At 29.8% G+C, this 15,452-nt stretch overlaps 2 protein-coding genes across 11 annotated transcripts in view; one reads left to right on the plus strand and one right to left on the minus strand.

The window, feature by feature from the left end:
• Positions 1-6,757, plus strand: part of Hex-A (Hexokinase A) — a 135,146-nt gene extending 128,389 nt beyond the window's left edge. For 7 of the 9 annotated variants that reach the window (XM_067050126.1, XM_067050124.1, XM_014420390.2 and 4 more), the window contains 3 exons: positions 997-1,152; positions 1,436-1,712; positions 6,599-6,757. In XM_067050126.1, coding sequence (XP_066906227.1) covers positions 997-1,152; positions 1,436-1,712; positions 6,599-6,694 — 529 coding nt within the window. In that variant the 3' untranslated portion in view covers positions 6,695-6,757. Of the gene's footprint in view, positions 1-996; positions 1,153-1,435; positions 1,713-1,934; positions 2,784-6,598 lie in introns of those variants that run through there. The other 2 variants (XM_067050125.1, XM_014420384.3) reach the window with 1 other exon arrangement.
• Positions 6,749-15,452, minus strand: part of LOC106680586 (uncharacterized) — a 40,100-nt gene continuing 31,396 nt past the window's right edge. The window contains exons 1-5 of one of the 2 annotated variants that reach the window (XM_014420393.2): positions 14,942-15,027; positions 13,320-13,525; positions 9,198-9,281; positions 7,716-7,761; positions 6,749-7,639 (exon numbers count right to left, since the gene is read on the minus strand). In XM_014420393.2, the coding sequence (XP_014275879.1) occupies positions 7,146-7,639; positions 7,716-7,761; positions 9,198-9,281; positions 13,320-13,525; positions 14,942-14,975 (864 nt within the window). In that variant the 5' untranslated portion in view covers positions 14,976-15,027 and the 3' untranslated portion in view covers positions 6,749-7,145. Of the gene's footprint in view, positions 7,640-7,715; positions 7,762-9,197; positions 9,282-13,319; positions 13,526-14,941; positions 15,028-15,452 lie in introns of those variants that run through there. The other variant, XM_014420394.2, reaches the window with a different exon arrangement.

Here is a 15,452-nt window from a genome sequence, read left to right on the forward strand (position 1 = left end):
TAACAAACTCAATTATTAAGTAGATTTGATTTTAAGTTCTTGATCCATCTCCTTCCATAATCGTTTTCTTAAGTTAACCTAATAAATTTAGCATTGTGAACCTGCTTCCAGAGGTATAATATTGTGTTAATTAGTCTAAAAATTAAAATATCCTTGATCAGTCGCTATCTACACCCATATCTCCCACACCATTACAGCTAGAGACATGCAACCACCAGAGTGTCTAGTGGGAGACTTGAAGCTACTACACACAAAGACTTGTGGTCTATGCTTGGTAGTTGTAGTTGGAAAGTGAAATATGCGGGGATGCATGTCTATTGTTAATTATATATATATTGATTATCATGAAGGAAATAGTTTGGACTCTGTCATGTTTTCATTAAAAGTACCATTTCAGCCAAATTATGTAGGTCACTATCAGGACTAAAATTGAAACAAATTCAAGAGATAAGACTGTATATTTCTTGAAAATTGAATAAATAAAAGAGGTACAACTAAATAAAAAATAAGTACTTAATACAGAGAAGGACAAGGAAAAGTAAAAAAAAAAAATTATTAAGTGGCAAAGACAGCTGTAATAATAATTCCCGAACAGATAATCATCAATTGCATGTTTGTTACTTTGTAATTTTTTTATTACTTGTATCAGTATTACTTATTTACACTAAATTTCACTTGTAATTTACTTATTTTATCAGTATTATTTGTATCACTTATTTTATCCTTAATTTTTATTTCTATTATTTATTCAGTTTTAGAGAAATTATCTTATCAATAATAGTTCGCATGATCGGGCTGAAATATTAGCATGTCTAATAAAAAATGACTTAGCACATTCTAATTTTCCTATAAATTACAGTTGACTAAATACCATAAACAATTCTAAGTTATTTTAATAACCTTAACATGTTATTGTTACTTTTTTTTTTAACTAACCCCAGAATGAAACTTATTTCTTTTTTTTTTTTTATGTGAAATTTTAATTTAATTTTTCAGACATGAAAAGCTAATCTCCGGCATGTATCTAGGGGAAATTGTGAGGCTCATTTTAGTGAAGTTCATCAATGATAAACTTATCTTAGAAGGAAGAGTAACTGAACAAATCTCACAACGTGGAACTCTCCCATCAGAATTTCTCTCTACAGTTGAAAGGTAAATATTTCCCCACTTGCTGTTTAAAATATTATATTAAAATAAAGAAAATTAGTTCAGTAGTGAAATAGTATTTATGAAATACTTGATATTTTGAATTATCTCAGAGAAAGAAGTTAGTTTAGTTGTTGTTGTTGTTGTTGTCTGGGGCTTAAGGGCGTAAAACCCTGAGGTCATCAACGCCCAAGTTAGTTTAGTAATCATCATATTATTACTTAGTTCATCTAATTTATTTTTATCTACATTTACAATATTTAATTTTATATTACTTTTGTTATAACAGTGACAAGAGGGGTAGTTTCAAGGAATGTAGAAAAGCTCTCGCAACATTAGGTTATTATCAAGTGACTGATGAAGATTGCAACAGTATCAGATTTGTCTGCGAGTGTGTTTCTAGGAGAGCTGCTCATCTTGCAGCTGCTGCTTTAGCAACTCTCATAAATAAGATGGGATATTCCTCATTAACCATTGGTGTTGATGGTTCTTTATACAGATATCATCCTCATTTCCATGATCTGATGGTTCAGAAAATAAGTCAGCTTATCGATGATAAAATCATGGTAATTAAAATTTTAAATATCATTAATAATAATTCCTATAAATTTATTAGTCCAAACAAGCCTGAGATTCATTAATAATAATTTTATAAACAATTAGTTTAGTTTTATAATAGCATATTATATATATGTATGTGTGTGTATATATACTTAAAAAGTGAATGAGGATTATTTGCAACATTTGTTATGAACATTGAATGAGATAAAAATGATTTTTGTTGCTAGAATGTAAATTTGATGCTGTCTGAAGATGGATCAGGGCGAGGTGCTGCTCTCGTTGCTGCATCCCTATATTAGTGCTTCCGCTTCCTGTTTTCTTCATTTGAGGATTCTTAGGATTCTCCCTTAATTTTTTCCATTAGCATTAATTTTCTATTTATTTGTTAATAGGGATACTTTCGGGTGCTATTAGTTTTAAAAGACCATTTTATTTTTAAAAATGTTTTTATTATTTTGTAAATGGTTTGAAAAAAAAATCATTTTTTTATGACAAAAACAGATGATGATTGTAGTATAATTACCAGAAACCCTTTTCCTAAAAAAATATGGGTGATTCTAATCTCACAGTAGTGTATTTTTCCCAGAAAATCAGTGGAGTTAAGTAAACTTGTTTGTATGAAATTTTAGTCCCATGATTTTGTTGGAATAAATTTAAAATTCTAATAAAATCATAGATATTGATTACCTTTTATTTGAAATTAGTTTTTATAAAATTCAGTTAAGGGATTTCAGTTTTATATTTCGTACAAACATTTGATGTATAAATAAATGATTTTGTATTAGGGATCTACTGAAACCTAATAATTTGTACATGATGTATTTTGGACATTTTCAGTGAAAAAAAAAGTAATTATACCTGTACATATGCGTTTTTATAAATGTGTCAAGTATGTTGTCATATGTTTGTATATAATTGAAATGAAAATGTGCCTTATTTGTTATATCTTTTTATAGAGTTTTTAAAATTTCATGTAAGATACAGATGTTCAGATGTATATACAGAAATTGATGTTAAAGCCAATAATTAAATTTTTTGTAAGTACATTTCTGGAAATGTATTTACTTAAAACTGAATTTTTGTTATGTTTACTTTCCCTGTTGTTTTTTTTCCTTCCAGTTTTCCTCCTTCAACATAATTATTTCAGAAAAATATAATATAAAATGGGAAAAAAAGTTTTAAAACCATCTATGTTGCATTCTTTCATTAAAGGGATTTTATTTAAGAGGGATATAATTGGTGTAGTCACAGTGGAGCCTACATAAAATTGTTTGATGGACAACCAACAGCAGCTAAATGTTGGTTGTCGAGAAATGGAATAAAATAGATAGATTTTCAGCCTAACCAAGAGCATTAGATATTTCACAAACTTCAAGAAATTCAAATAAATGAGTTTTGACCAAAACTATTCCCTGACAAATGCTTTCATAGTGGACCATATTTGTCTGAAACATTGAAAATAAGAATAGCAGATATGACAAGGCCTGTATATGTATATACATGTATATTTCTAATGATGTATTGACCTATGATTTTTTGAAATTGAAGTTCGTTAAAACCACCTGTGTTCCATTCTTTCACTTAAGTGCTTTATATTTAAAATAGACAGAATTCCATTAGTTTCAAGTCTGATGATATTCAAACCACTATTTACTTTCCATAATTTATTTTAACAATCTGACAAAGGAACACGATAATCTTTATATTTAAAACTCTTACTGCGGACACGCCTTTGTGAAATACTCCAGATGCACATTTTATAAATGCGAATGAAATATCTTCTTTATTTGTTGTTTTGGCCAAGACTCCTATTGGAGTCCTATATTGCCTAACCATGTTTGGGGGTCAAAGTTTTTCATTTTGTGGGACCACCACTTGATGAAAAACTCAAAGCCACATGCCAGATTGGAACTGGCATTACCAATAGACATCAAATTGGTAAGACTGTCTTAACCACTGAGCTAGGGGTGGCCCCTCTTGGAAGATCCTTAAATATTTGTAACCTCAAAGTTTATAATACATATTACTAAATGATATTCATTTCAAATTTGATGTTTACATTGTAATTAAAATCTGATTTTTAACAAAAAATAAAGGAAATCATATCCAGTATTTGTTCCATTTTGATGAAAAAAAGTAGATTGTTACCTTCTACCTGGAAAGAACTGAAAGAATATCCCAAAATGTGGACTATGATGGGATTCAGCTGATTTAAAAACATGTTGATTCTTACTTATGAAAATATATCAAAATAAAACAACAATCATATGTGGAAAAATAAGAATTGGCACCCTTTATAAAAGGAAAGCTTTTCATAGAAAAGTCTATGTTGTCTTCTGGCAGATATTAAAATATAATTTCCACTACATGCTTAAATTTATCGAGGACAAGGAACAAAATATTGTATGGCAGAATGATGAAATTATGGGAAGATGAAAAAATGATTCCAACAGCTATCAAAATCATATTGGCAGTTACTCAAGGCAAATAGTAAGCAGATGAAGGTCACAAGGGATAATCATAATTTCAAAGTTGATGAAGAATTGGTCCAAAGTCTGATTGATTCAAAGTACTGATTAAGTGTTTCTAAGAGGAGTGATGATATTTTTATGTAGTTTGTAGCATTAATTTGCCTATTTTGTAAGTAAATAATCTTAATGTTATGTTTGAGGTCTCAAAAGTGGACACTGAAACATACAATTTTTGTTATAATTACTTTGAAATGTGTTTGTTGAAATGGGATGTACCCATATTAACTCTTTTAAACAAACAGAAGCAATGATATTAATTTTTATCACAACTAAATTCAAAAAGAGAAGGTGGATAGGAGAATAGAAAAAGGAAGTAAGAATTATTTATCTTACAATTTATGTATTAATTAGAAAATGTTGAAAGACCTCAAGTCCCTATACTATATGTTACTTATTCCCAAGACTTCAAGATGATCCTATATGTTGAAGGTGTTACTTATTCTCAATTCTTGAAGTGGAGTGGCAGCAGTATACCTTTGATATCTAAAATTTCTGTTTACCATTGAACTGTTGATGGATTTGAAAACTGAAAAATAAGTTGGATTCTAGAACCACTGTTGCTCATTCAAACATTTTAAAACTTACAGTTTTAAAAAAGTGCAGACACTTTCAATACTATTTTCTATTCTCGCCATAACGAAAAAAATGCATATTTTGGACTGAAACTGCACCATTTTTCCCTAAGAAAAACCTTTAAAATTGAAGTAATCTAGAGTGCTGCCATCTTATATCTTAGAAACACCAATAAGTTGTCCACTTTTGCCTTAAGAAAGAAAGATATCTCAAATGTTAAGAGTTATTTTTAAAAGTTAGTGCAATTATGTTACCTTCCTTGCATTGCTCTGAAAGTACCCTCCATTTGAAACTTTTTTTATCTATTGTGAAGAAAATATTTAAATATACTGAAATATTTCAACAATGCTCCACAATGTAGAATTCTTTATAGAAACTATTTATACACACTATATATACTCATACCTATTCTTAAAATAATAACTTGGTACTACAACCTCTATTTTCAACAACATTCCATTATGTTTCTTCTTTAAAAAAACTGATAATTTGAAATCCAACCTTGCTTGAAAAAGTCTACGTTCACATAGTGGTTTTGTTTAAATGTAATACTATTAGAAAAATATACTCCATTTTATGTGTTATATTTTCCCTCTGATATTACTTATTTTTTTATGCCAATGAAGAATGTTGGAATCTTAATTGTGTTATTCTCTCTCCAGATTTCTTTTCTTCATTATTTACATCTGGCATCTAGACCATCATAGTCCTGTTGATGATGGACTATAATAACTTAAAGGTTAAATGTCAATAAAGGTGAAAAGAAGGCTGAAGTTATTAATTTTTTAACTTCTTATATGCTAGTATCACCTGGATAATTATTATATTTTCAAAGCCATTGATAGATCAAACAAAACTATGTGTTTATAAATCTAAAATTTTTGGAAAGAATTTATAAAACAATCTTTTAGATAAGGGTAGTGATCAGGCCTTTACTCATAAGATAATCAACTATAAACATAAGTTCAGGATAAACTTCAATGAAAATTAAAATAAATATTTAATTGTGGTAGTTAATTTTTTGAAGTAGTTTCAATTACACAGTCTTATATTAATATATTGATTGAAATGAATTAATGATGACTATGTGCTTAAAATGAATGGATGAATTATGGATGCAAAACATGACCTCATCAACTAAGGGGAGAACAGAGCCTTGAGGATTTTGAAAAGAAAGTATTTAGTGAAATATTCAAACTGAAAAGGGATGAATTAACATGAGAATTTATAAGTCTACACAACACTGAATTGAGAGAACTGCACCTGGTAAATATAATTCAGGTTATAGCATTACTGCAAATAAGATGGGCATGTAAGGTTGTGGGACTTAGTAATAAAATATTAATAACCACTGAAACCTCAGGTAAATGTCCGAGGAGAACATCAAAGTACAGATGGGAGGATTGCATTAAGACTGATTAAGTAGATTTGGATTTGGAGGGGTGTCACTGGACAAATGTATATTGGTGGTATAGGCATCAAACCTTCGGGCTCGCCAAGCCATTACTATTATTATCAGTACATATTAATAAATGAGTGAAATAATTATTTTTATGATGTGAGATTTCATTTTTATCTTTACAGACATCATATTTAGTGTATCGGTCAAAATAAAACAGTTGGACCAGTTTTTTTAAGAAAAGAGGATAGAGAAATAGGTTAAATTTATTCTTTGGAGAATATGCCATTGAAACTATTCCTTCCAAAAACTAACCACCATAATTAAATATTTTCAATTTAATATTAATTGAAGTTTACCCTGAACTCTTAAGTGTTTTGTATTCCAGGAATTCAGTTTAATGTTGTCATCTGATGGAAGCGGAAGAGGAGCAGCATTAGTTGCTGCTTCACTGAAGAAGAATGTAGAGAATACTCCTAAATAAGAAAAAATGTGCCGTGGCTATCATCAAAAGTATATGAAAAAAATATTAAAAAAATACAGGCAACGATTACTTTTTTATTTACATTTTTAAGTATTTATAAAATATCAAATAAAAAATACAGTTAAAATCTTCAACAAAATCCTTACAATAAAGGGTTAATACATTTATTCACAATTTATACATAATGATAGGATTTATATATTCGTATATGTATTTTTTATTATACTTTTAATATGTAATTTTATATTATTTACTTGTGTTTTAGATAAGTGTACTTTAGTATTAACTGTGATTAAATCACAGAGATACATTTTAAAATTTAAAATCAGTGCAATCTCAAGAAAATATTTCTTGGAAAACTTTTTAGCATAACCTGCTACTACAACAACAATTTTTGAATGGTCAAAAGTTCCAAGCAATAAAATTATTGTTACCTATTCAAAATAACTTATTAATATATCACTTTTGTTATTACTGATATCAATGGAATTAAGATGATAGTAACACAGCACACATTACTGCTTGCACCACTTTTATGAGTATGAGATGGTGAATTATGGTGGGTATTAATGCTATTTGTAGCATTATAAGAGTTATATCCAGGACTTTTTTCAGTAATTTTTTGTGTAACATACTGTGGTCTGGAAGTGCTTGTTTTTGGTTGATCGGCAGGGACTGTGGGGTATGTCTGATATGTAATGGGATGCGTCTGGGCTGGAGTATGATGGTGAATGGTTCCAGATGAATGATGACGAGATGCATTTTTTCCTATAACTTGGAATGTAGCATTATTTTCTAAATAGATATTTTGAATAGGTGCTGCCCAAGAGGTGGGAATAAAATTATCCATCTCTGTATTTGAGGGAGGTTTTAGAAGTAAGCTATCGGGATGCCTGTATACCAGAACTGTATAACCATTAGTCTTATTTATAGGAGCCCTGTAACCTAAACAAATATAAACAATTATTAAAGTCATTATATGTAATTATTATAATATATAGTAATAATATATTTTATTTACCTTCAATAATTGTTTTGTTCATACTTGTTAATGATTTGTTTACTGGCTGTAATAAACATTTTTATTAGTATTACAATTAAGGTATGTTGTTTGTTTTATTTTAATACATTGTGGGAAAACTACTTCTATGAACTATGAGATCCATGTTATATACTTTCTTTGTTATTTGTAAGTATGCATACATAATTTGAAACTAAGTTTTTATATTGACCATATTCAGAGGAGGCATTTGGTCTAATTTTCTTTATTCATTTACTTCTGTCTGCTGGACAAAATGGACAAGATTATTAGTCTTTATGTACTTCTGCTTATGATGGACAACTACAACTGCTGTCAATGGCATAATATGGGATAATCTTCACCATAAGACTTCTTACCATTGCTATATTTGGTTGGTTACTTGTGTTTGTAGTTGGCATGACTTTGTTTCTTTTCTTTTTCATGTTGTTACTTGTTGTATCTGAAGTTGTTTTTATTTATTTTCATATTTCTCATAAGTTTTTATCAATCAGATAACAAAAAGTTGGGAATTGCCTTTTATGGGAAAAGAAGTAATCAGAAATTTTATCCCGCATGAGAATGCATAGCAAAATATAAGTTGGATACATAATATCTTATCTCTTCCATAATCGAGAAGAACCATATATCTGATCATTAAGATGGTATGACACAGTAAAGTAGGGCCATAATTCAAACTAGGCTGGAAATTTAGTCATGTGACAAGTAACTTAATAGAATCATGTAGTCAGTTTTTTTTCTGATGTGTTGGCTTAGTTGCTCACAGAGTATAAAATGAACTATGCTTAGTCATAGTAAAATAATTATAATAAACTATACTTAATTTTTTCAATACCTAATCCATTGAAATGAGCTGTATTTAGTCCATTAATGGATTGATTTTCAATTCTCAATTCTCAATGGTTGATTCTCTAGACCTGTTGTTTTAGTTGAAATCATTAGATACCCCAACTTTTAAATGAACATACAAATATTTAGAACTGAGTTCCTGTTGAATATTAAGTCTCCTAATTTTAAAAATAGAAAGATAAAGTAATCTGAATACATAGAGTTGGCAAATACAATTTTTTTATCACTTTTCTTTCTAATACAAATTTCTTCTTCCAGACCTTCTAAAATAGCCATCACCATAACTGTTATTTGATCATTAACGGAATTGTGTTGTAGTTTGCTTAATTTCCAAAACACCACTCACTAATGTAGTGTAATCAATCATAATGTAAATGCTTTAGGGGTACTACAAAATATTTTAGTAGTTAAATTACTTGCCACTTGCCTAAATTACTATCCTAATGTGAAATAGATTAAATATAACGCTCAGATAAATTGATAATATAAAATAAGAATTATAATATAGTTTTTATATTTAAATAATTTAGTTAATACTAATATTATACAATTGTAATTTACTCAGTTTCTTATATACAATTACTGAAATCACAATAATTGAAGTAATATACTTACAGTAATATCTGTAAGAAACCAGTGAATTTTATAGCTTCCTGTATTATTGTTGTTTTCCAACAGCAGTAAAGTGTAGTTGTAGCCCTAGAAATAAAAATCCATACATTAAGCTTCTTCCTTGTAGTTTTATAATTTAAATTATTCTTAAGAAAAATACAAGGTATGAAAATTGTTGAGTGAGTAATCCTCAGTGTTCCTGAGAGTATTGTTAAACTCAGACCTATTTTAGATGATGAATTTTTATAATCAATTAAATCTTGTTCATCTTGTTCTTGGCTATCTTTAACCAATTGGGGGCTCCCAGCAATTCAAGATATGGGTGTCCAACCAGATTGATGATGTGGCCTTTCAAACTATTTTCTGAACAACTTTGGGTTATAAACAACACAATAATTAAATGATAATAAATCTGTACCAGTACAACCCTTGAAGGGTCGGGGTGTAGTACTTCATAAGGACGTACCAACGGTTGTGCAAGGAGGTGATTTGGTCAGAATGACAGTCAACTGACAAATGTTTCCCGAATTAAGGGTACCCACTTTATGGTGCAACCAAATTTTAGTGTGTGGATAGGTCTGACATTTAGTGCAACTTTTCATGTTAAATCGATTGGAACCAAACAGTTTTGTGCTCGAGGAGTACATTGCATAACTGTTGTAACGTGTATGGTGGATTTGTTCTCAACGAGGTACATTTTCACTTGAGCACATTAATTCTCTTTTCAATTCAGAAACAACATTGTATCATACAAATCCCATTTTTTTAACATCAAAGATTTAGGAATTTGTTTTAAAATTATGTAATTCTTTTAGAAAATATTTTTACCACAATTTTCACAGTTTGTAATAGATTCTTTCCTTTTTTTATTTTCAAATTACAGGGGAGGAGTAGCATTCTCCTTCACCTACAGGGACGTAAACAGATTTGTTTTTTGGGAGATTTTATAAGGAAAATGCAAGTATTTCTCAAAATATTAAAATTAAATACTTAATAGAAATTTAATAAGAATAAAAAAATAATATTGAAATGAAAGGTGAACAAAAGCTAAAAAAATAAAATACCTAAACATTTAGAAATCTTTGTTCTGAAAACGAAAAAAGTAGAAGTGAATTCTAATTAAAGTCATTTTATTATTAGTTTGAATGATATCTAATTATGGAAATGTATTCACGTCTTCTAGAGACCTAATGAAATATTTTCATAGAAATTAGACAAAGACCTTTTTCATGTTGTATTTAGGTTAATTTACAGAAATGCTATTTTAATATGTGGTAGAATCATTGAGAGAAAAAGTATAAGAACCTTTAAATAGCGAATTAATTACATCAGGCAATTTCCCCCCAAACCCGAAGAATTTAGAGGCTACATAATTTCCAAAATCTTCGCCTCTTTTTATATATTTTTTTTTCCGATCCCTTTATTTCATTCAAAAGTAATACAAAAATTATCTTCACCACCCGCGAAAAACTCTCTGGTAATGTCATTTCTTCCTGAATCTATGCTTTGAGACAAAGTCTTCTGGTACCAATTGAGAAGTTGTGTGTTAATTCATAATATTACTGTATATGAGTCATTCCCTTCAATTCAACTCACTTTTGAACCTTATCATTTCAGATTTTCTTCAAATTTTGCACAGATGTATGGATGGGTAGCATGCTAACATAATTAGTTTTTTCGTACTACTTTTAAAATTGAAAAACTAAATTTCCTGATTTAGAGAACTTTTGCTTCATTGGTATCAATGCCATGCTTTCATTCCAAAAACTACATCAAAAATATTAATTAAAGACATTTCAATAGAATCAGAGTCTTGAGTTATGTTTATTTTCATGAAAACTCTAATATAGCTGTATTAATTAATAATTATTATAAGTGAAGAATTGAAATTATGAGCTTTACTTTTTAATTTTTTTAACATTGAAGCAATTTCCATACCACATTTATATTTTGCCTTTTGATTTTTATCAAAACAGCCTATTCAAGTAATAAATTTGAAATATGTACTTAATGAAAAAAAAAATTAAATTAGGTTTTGAGATATACTAACTTATCTTAACCTATGTATATAGTATTGCTTGTGATATGAAAGGGCATTGAATATACTGTAAAATGATACCTAACTAGCTGTAAAAGTGATAATCTCTAGCTAATATCTCTATTGAAGCTTCTGCAGTAAATCCAAAACTTTCTGTTCTCTGTTTTTTAGCCCATTTATGAGGACTTAACAGTTCTGAAGTTCAAAAATGATTGTAAATACCGGCTACAGTGTAAGAGAAAACAATTTTTTGCCCAGCTGAATTCGGACTCAGGTCCTTAGAGTTAGTAGCTTTGTGCCTTACCACATTGCCATGGTGCTCCCTCCTCCATATCCTTATCAATATTAAATCGCTTCATTGTTTAAAAATGGTTTATAAAATTGGAGGGCCAGCGAAAAAGAAAAGGATATGAAGTCCACAAATTAAAGGTTTCTTAAATCCTAGAGGAAACCCTTATGGAAATGGTCAATAAATTCAAAACCTTCAATCTCGAAAAATAACACTGGCGATCAGAGCAGTTAGAAGATGAAGAAAACCTTCTCAGTATAAAACTATTAAAATAAAAGGATACAATTTATCCTGATAGAAAGACCAAGGTTTCAACTAATTCACCATAGAGGCATATAGCGCTACTTCCCGCTGAGTTGGGCAGGAATCATTAAACCGTGATATGTTAATAAATGTATGCACCAGCGAACAATCTTAAACTGGATATTATAGTATTGTTTTGTAAAATAAGTTGTACTGGTAATTTAAATAAAAACTTCGGATTCTTGTAAATATTTTTAATCAATTATATGTGACCCATTTTGATCTATTACATGTTGCCGTCTTTCATGTAATTTTTTAATTCCGTCCTCCCAGAACTTATCAGATTTTTGCGCAATGATTAATGTGGGTTTTGCAGTCCTCGAGCGAATTAAAGTGTTTCCGTTAAGAGAGTTTTAAAGGGCCGGAAATAAGTGAAAATCTGTTGGGGTAAGGCCTGGTGAATAGGATAGGTGGAAAAAATGGATTATCAACATTGTGTTTCAGCAGGGAACCGCTAATGGATATGACGTCCGATAAATTCTGTTCCGTCAAATTGAGAGGAACCCATATATCAGTTCGAGAAACATATTCCGCAGCCCCCAAATGATTTGATACACTTGCATGATAGTCTCTGCGATATCCCGTGTCGTAGAGTGAGGGATGTCTGTAACCAATGCTTGAATTTGGTCATCGACAGTTGAAGAACGACCCGAGCGCTTTGCGCCTTCCAAGTTAAAATGTCCGGTTCTGAACCGAGCAAACCACTTACGGACGGTACTTTCTCCTGAGGCATCATCGCCATACACACTGCAAATTTTGTTAACCGTCTGTGCAGCGGATCTTTCTTTTCGGAAATAAAAATCATTAAATGACGAAAATGGATTTTTTTTCTCTTCCATTTAGAACAAACAAAATACCACTTAAAGATAAGGAATCTCGATTGAAACTGATGTATAAAAGCATCTCAACTAATGCTTTTTTAGAATATGTAAACATTATTGACCAAGTAAACATGATTTTATAAAGGAAAGGATTAAATTGAAATATTGAAAAACGCTACGAACTTATTTTACAACCCAATACTTGTAATTGTACTTTTGCAATTCTAAATTACAGTAATTTGTAAGTAATTGCAATTACTTCTTGCGTAGAACCACCTTCCCGTAGCCTGCGATATGCAAAACCACGTAGGTATTCAGTACATTAATATCACTATAGACCATCAAGCTTTTATAACTGAAAATATATCACGATGGATGTTTTATGTCTCGAACATATGAATGGATGAAAATTAAAGTTAATTTTTTTATATCTATTTTAGACTGAAAAACATAATTTTTATCTTCTGAAAACAATTTAAGTTTAAGATTTAGAAAAATGATACAAGTTTCTATGTAAGAAGGAGTATTTAGAATAACCTTCAAAGCAAAACTCTTTAGTTTTAAAAATTAGTTAATGGATTGAAAATGCACTTGATGGAGCGCGTATTGAAAGACTGAATCAGTCGAATTTATGTTGGACTGATGAGTTTTATATTAACTTCCTTACTACTCACATGGGGTAAATGGCCATCATATAAGATTTCAGGTTCTGTTTGAAGGTCTTCATAATGTACTTCTTGGTTGCAGCGATACTTATGGAGCAATGTTTTACTGTCGTGTTTCCTTTTCATCTCCATCGGTTGTGTGCAATTAGTCGATGCAGAACTGTAAGCCACCATGGTGGCTATTGCAAGGAGTGATCCTATATAATTCTTCATTTCTGAAAAATATAAATGAAACTTTAGTAAGTAATTTATTATTTACAGTAATAAAAAAAAAACCAAGATTATCTCCTAACAATAATTGCATAGTCCAGACTTTATGTGCATTCCTGTTTGATTTTGACAATTATACTTATCAATTACACAGAATATCGCTGGTGACCTTTGTTATAACGACGGATCGGTTATAGTGACGAATATTTCCGGACCCGTGATTTTCAGAGCCTTAATAACTGTTACTAACGCACACAGCAACCAGTCGTTATAACCGTGACTATAACGAGTGGCTGTCATATAAAGCAATCATCATCCAGTTAAAGCAATTTTAAGAAAACAAAGGTTTTGTTTTTTTTTTAAGCTTGTTTGTTGTTTCGAAGTGCACATAGCCTCTTCTACATCTAGATATCTCGGTTACTAATTGGATTTTGAAATCAGAGTACCTAACACTACCTAGATAGGCACCTAACCCCTTCATCCACACTAAAGATTCAAAAAGATGTTACATAGCCCCGTCATCTACTTACCCCTCGAGTGATACGGTGATTTTATTATTAAGTACGCCAAGAAATAAGTGACGTTCAAAGAAAGATGTGGAGAAGAATTCACACAGATTGATGAGTAATGAAGCTTGAATGAAAAAAAATTTACAGAGGGAAGCAGTTCCATTAGAGATTTCAACCAGTAGGTTACATTCTTGTATTCATATATCAATAGTGAAAAAGCAGAGCAAGAATATAGGAAGGTTTCTCGATTCTAAAAGTTTGATTAAGCAGGAAGGAGCCACAGGCTATGTTTAAGAAAGGAGTGCATGCATTCTTAAAAATTGTTTATGTACAACGATGGATTTATGAATCAGCTACAAGAAAAAAAAAGAAAGATAAGTTTTTCAACTATACTGATAAATTTAAACGACATAGAGGACATATCTGAAAAAAAAGATGTATGTTCTTAAAATTATCCAAGTTTTTACAACGGAGTATTCTCTTATTGACAAAATTAACGCACCACCTTTACATTTTTATTGTATTTAAATTGATTAATAATTCCTTACATTCAATTGTAATTATAAGTCATTTAAAGAAAGTCTGGCTAGTACAGTAGTAGTTTTTTTAAAAAAGATAAATAAAATGACGTGGAAAACGTTTATATTATAAATATAAATTATATAGAACATAACACAATACTTTCCAAACGTTACTGTTTAGTTAATCATTTAAACAGTAGTTTAAAAGAATTAATCATGAATTAGGTCATTGTGAATACTCTAACATTACTGTTGATAAACCACAGACAGAGAACAAATCACGTACTTAATTTACTTGTGTTACTTGACAATGAAATGGTGTTACTTCACTATTTTTGTTTTTTAATGTTAAGATGAGATGACTAATTTGTATAGGTGATCATGGACTTACCCATTAAAATAGTGAAGACGCTATGCTGGTACATGTGCTTGGCAGATTTTTTTTTAAATGAGTCATCTATACAACTGAACCTTGTTTTGGTTTGGAATTATGAATAAATTTAAATATATTAAAATTTTAATGGCGTTGCGTTAGTTGTATCCATAAGTGTATTATCCGTTGTAAAAATCCTGATAATTTAAAAAACTATATTGTTTTTCAAATGTGTCCTCTTTGTGGATTAAATTTATCTGTATAGTTAAAAAACAATGATAGTTTTCCTTATTAATGTAAAAGTTCGGTACTTCTGGGTTTTAGTCCTTTGAACTCCAAAATGGTACTTAAGTTTGGGGACTTGATCCGATTTAACATTGATTCACGGTGTTCAATTCCAATATGGAAAAGGACAAAATAGTTACGCGTTTATTTTAGTTTATATTTATATTGTATATATTATTTTATCATTACGTTATTTTATTTATTTATTTTTCATAAAGATAGTCTGATTATGTTCATCTTGTCT

This window comes from Halyomorpha halys, unplaced genomic scaffold, assembly GCF_000696795.3.
Source record: "Halyomorpha halys isolate HHAL.00 unplaced genomic scaffold, Hhal_1.1 Scaffold269.1, whole genome shotgun sequence".
NCBI lineage: Eukaryota > Metazoa > Arthropoda > Insecta > Hemiptera > Pentatomidae > Halyomorpha > Halyomorpha halys.